We start from the raw sequence: 4746 nt of genomic DNA on the forward strand, positions 1-4746 counted from the left end.
CAAGAGCTGCCCCCTGGTGGTCAGTGTGCTCCCACAGCCAATGTCCTGTGGCCTCTCCCCACCTCCCAACCCCCGCAACCAGGCCTCTAGTTTTTAAATAAGAAAAAGCAGTTGATGTCTTACAATGCCATAAAACTAAACTTTGGGGCTTATCTTTTCTCTCAGACAGAACTTATTTGCATTTATCTCCCCCCACAAAAAATATACATTTGCGCCCTAGCTGGTTTGGCTCAGTGGATAGGAGGGCGTCGGCCTGTGGACTGAAGGGTCCCGGGTTTGATTCTGGCTAAGGGCACAAGCCTGGATTGGGGGCTCGATCCTCAGTGGGGGCCATGCAGGAGGCGGCCGATCGGTGGGTCTCTCTCATCATTGCTGTTTCTATCTCTCTTTCTCTCTCCCTTCTTCTCTTAAATCAATAAAGAAATACATTTTAAAAAAATACATTTGCTACTTATCTATATTTTTACCCAGAAATACAGGCATACCTCGGAGATCTTGTGGTTTGGGTTCCAAACCACCATAATAAAGTGAGTATCACAATAAAGCCAGTCGTAATCTTTTTGCTGGTGGAGGGTCCTACCTTCAATTTGTGAAAAGCAAAACACCTGTGAAGCACAATAAAGCAAAACACAATAAAGTGCGGTAGGCCTGTAACGAATTAGTTTCATTTTCTTAAATTGTGGTAAAATATATATAACATAAAACTTAACATCTTAAGCATCTTTAAGTGCACAGTTCACTAGTGTTAAGTACATTTACATGATTGTACAATCTCCAGATCTCTTTTCATCTTTAAAAACTGTACCCATTAAACAATAACTCCCCAACACTCCCCCCACCCCACCCCCAGCCCCTGCCAACCACCATTCTACTTTCTGTATCTATAAACTTGACCACTCTAAATATCTCATATAACTGGACTCAAGCAGCTTTTGTCTTTTTGTGACTGGCTTATTTCATTTAGCATAATCTCCTCAAAGTTCATCCATGTTGTAGCATGTACCAAAATTTCCTTCATTTTTAAGACTAAATAATATTCTAATGCCTGTATATACAACATTTTGCTTATCCATTCATCTGTTGGTGGATTTTTGGGTTGCTTCCACTTTTTGGCTGCTGTGAATAATGCCGCTATGGACATGGGTGTGCAAATATCTCTTCAAGACCCTGCTTTCAGTTCTTTGGGATATATATGCCCAAGTGGAATTGCTAGAGCAACTTACCCATTTTTTAAAAGTTCACATCTGGCCCTGGACGGTGTGGCTTGGTTGGTTGAGCACTGTCCCATGCACCAAAGGGTTTCTGGTTCCATTCTGGGTCAGGGCACAATCCTGGGGGGGCGGGGGGGGAGGGGAGGCATTTAGGAGGCAGCCGATCTAGGTGTTTCTCACATTCTCTCCCTCCCCCGTCTTCCTTCCTCTCTCTCTAAAACTAATAAAACATATTTTAAAAACCAATCAATAAAAGTTGACATCTGACTTTACAGAGTGGGGACCCTAATCAATATTAAATAGTAAGTCAAACAAAGTTATCCTCCCCAAAAGCATCAGGTGACCAACAGGTGGGCCAGTTAGATAATATTCTAGTATTACTGTCAACAAACTTGCAGTACACTTTTAGCCTTATTTCCAAATTCTGGATAATTTTTATTTGCAGTCTCCCTCACTATGAGGGTAGGGGCTGTGTTACTGGGTATTTTACTCTCAGTGGCTAGCTAGGCCCTTAAGTACTGTTGATTGAATGAAGTATCGCTGAGGCCTACATCACCTGGCTGTTATGAGGACATTATGAGATGTTGCTTGCAAACTGCCTGTCAAAGTCTGGCACATAGTGGCTGCTTAAGACATAGGAGTACTTAATATTATTGTTATGCAACAACTGGGGGCTGGGGGAGGGGGATGGTCATGACTCGGAGGAGGGGCAGCCATGACTCCTGGTATGGGGGCAACTGTCCTAGAGGGGGGACTGAGGCTGGGTCTTGGGGCCTGGGTGCCACCAAGCTAGAATGCTGGGAGACCTAATGTCTTTTTTTAGGACTCTCCACGAGATACTTGATTCCTCGGGCACCATAGGAGCATTGGTGGCTTGGATGATCAGCTATAAGCCAGCCTTGTTTGGGTTCCTCTTCCTCCTGCTATTGCTTAGCAACTGGCTGGTCAAGTATGAATTCAAGCCTACCCCCACAGAGCCCCAGCAGGTGAGCAAGAGGGGCCTTAGCTTCAGTTGAAGGTGATGGGATATTTACAGGTAGACTGGGGTCTGGGGGATGGGGGAGATGTCAGGATAATGGGGCAAGGCTGAGGCACCCACGCCTCTAAGTCTTTACTCTGCAGCTCACCCTTCACAAGGCTTCAGTTGCCTCCACTAGGAAGTCGGGACCACCCTAGACTCTGCCACTTCCTGTTTGACGTCAACATGCTTTGGCAATGGCAACACTCACTTTAAAGGAAAACATGAAAATGGATGAACTAGAGACACATGTATAACATAGGTACATCGCTAAAATATAATAATGAAGATAGGAGAGATGTACATGAATTATGACATATTTTATATAGTTTAAAAACATGCCAAACAATACCCTATCTTGTTTATGAACGCACGTTTTTTAAATTTAATTCTTTATTGTTCAAAGTATTACATATGTCTCCTTTTCCCCCCATTGACCTCTCCCCAGCTGCTCCCACCCCCCAGCACATGCCCTCACCCCCCTACTGTCTGTGTCCATTGGTTATGCTTATACACATGCATACGAGTCCCTTGGTTGATCTTACCCCTCTCTCCTACCCCCCACTCCCCAAAAGCACATGTTTAGTGAAAGTACATTAAGGCAGGATTTTTCAACTTCCACATGATTGGCATTAGGGCGGGATAATTCTCCATTGTGAGGGACTGCCCTGTGCATTGTTAGATGTTTAGCAGGATCCCCGGGCTCTACCCATAAGATGCCAATAGATCCCATCACCCCTGTCGTGACAACCAAAAAATGCCTCCAGGCATTGCCACAGGTCCCTTGGGAGGACACACTAGCCTCTGGTTGAGAGCCACTGGAATGAAGAAATGCATGGAAAAAGTAAACGCCGGATTCAGGATTGCAGTTGAGATACGTTCAGGGCGGGAGGGAGACACTCTAGGAGAGGGAGCCACAATTGCATTTGTGATGTTTTACTTCTTACACTAATGTGGAGACGTGGATATTTGCTGTGATATTTACTTTTTTGTGTGTCTGAAAGATTTAATTTTTAAAGGGTTGGAAAGACCAGGAATTTGTAGTTGAATCCAAAAAGAACAGCTAAAGTATTATTGCTCTGGGTGAGGGGGCAGATGAGGACGACAGAGACAAGAGCGTGTCCTGAGACACTGAGACTGGGCAGCAGAGACTTCGCAGGGCCTGACGAACTCTCAGCGCCCTGGGGAATGCACAGCCCTGGAGACAGATACATTTGGGTTGAAGGTTTTATGTTCTTCCATGAACCAGAGGGAACTGTGGGTCCTGGGAGTGTGGGGTCTCTCCCGCAAGCTGGATGATGCTGAGCCCCCATTCTCTCACCCACACGATGCTCTCCTGGCGGGCGGGCTGTGAGAATCCATTAAGGTGACAGTTATATATCACCCAGCACGGGAAGGGGGGGCTCTCATTATTAACCAACCTCCCCTCTTTTCCTGCTGGCGGGAGCTTAGGAAAAGACAGAGAAACGAAAGACCCCCGAAGCCGAACCCAACGGCAACGCCATGAGCACAAGAGAAGTGGAGAGACTGCACGCCTGCTTCGCCCTCCAGGACAAGATCCTTGAACGGCTTATGTTCAGTGAAATGAAGCTGAAGGTCTTAGAAAATCAGATGTTCATCGTTTGGAATAAAATGAATCACCACAAGCGGTCGAGCCGTCAGCAGATGTTTGCCGAGAGGAAGCACAGACCGAGGAGACAGGAGTCCCCCTTCTCTATCTACTCGGAGTGCACGACCAATTCCCCCTGAGGGCGGAGGCTGGGGTGGGCTGGCTTCTTCTGGTGTTACCTTTACTCAGTAAAACCCCATCAGAGACTATTGGATTTTCTTAGTAAATCGCACTGGAGAGGATGATTGGGCGCTGAAAGGTCACCTCCGGAAAAGCAATCTACTCACCAGGCCAGCCAGACGGCATCCTATGACACACCTGACGGCTCTAGAACCCAGCCCTTCCTCCCCGTCAGTTGGACCACCCCGACCCTGGTTCAGGACACTATTTACCTGTTCACCTTGAGTCTCCCAAGGATCTCCCCAGTGCTGTCCCACCCTCTGATCTTCCCCTCACTCTGCACCCAGAGGCCAGAGCAAGCCCTGCCAGGCCAGGCTCTGAGTGTGTTCATTGCCTGTTCTCAAGCCAACAGCTCCCCGTGGTTGACAGAATAAAACCCACACTGCCTACTTGGTGTTCAGGCGCTCCATGATCTTAACCCCTTTCCAGGCTCTTCCCCGCTCCCCCGCCCCCATTTCTCACCCTCACACGCTTTATACTCTACTAGAGGCCCGGTGCACAAAAATTTGTGCACTCAGGGGTAGGGGGTCCCTCAGCCTGGCCTGTGCCCTCTCGCAGTCTGGGACCCCTTGGGGGTGACCACTTGCTGGCTTTGGCCTGCTCCCCAAGGGATTGGGCCTAAGATGGCAATCAGACATCCCTCTGGCAGCCCAGCAGCCCTTGGGGGATGCCCACTTGCCAGCAGGGAGCAGACCTAAGCTGCAGTCAAACATCCTTAGCGCTGCTGA

General features: G+C 47.9%; 1 protein-coding gene across 1 annotated transcript; it reads left to right on the plus strand.

Moving 5' to 3' along the window:
* The first annotated feature begins 1945 nt into the window (after window positions 1–1945).
* LOC102261503 (chromosome unknown open reading frame, human C1orf234) lies at window positions 1946–4169 on the plus strand. Its single transcript, XM_005875237.2, has 2 exons — window positions 1946–2197; window positions 3781–4169. Exons 1-2 carry the CDS (start codon window positions 2006–2008, stop codon window positions 3976–3978), a joined length of 390 nt encoding a protein of 129 aa, XP_005875299.1. The 5' UTR covers window positions 1946–2005; the 3' UTR covers window positions 3979–4169.
* The last annotated feature ends 577 nt before the right edge of the window (window positions 4170–4746 follow it).

The sequence above is a fragment of the Myotis brandtii genome, unplaced genomic scaffold (assembly GCF_000412655.1).
Source record: "Myotis brandtii unplaced genomic scaffold, ASM41265v1 scaffold456, whole genome shotgun sequence".
Taxonomy (NCBI): Eukaryota; Metazoa; Chordata; class Mammalia; order Chiroptera; family Vespertilionidae; genus Myotis; species Myotis brandtii.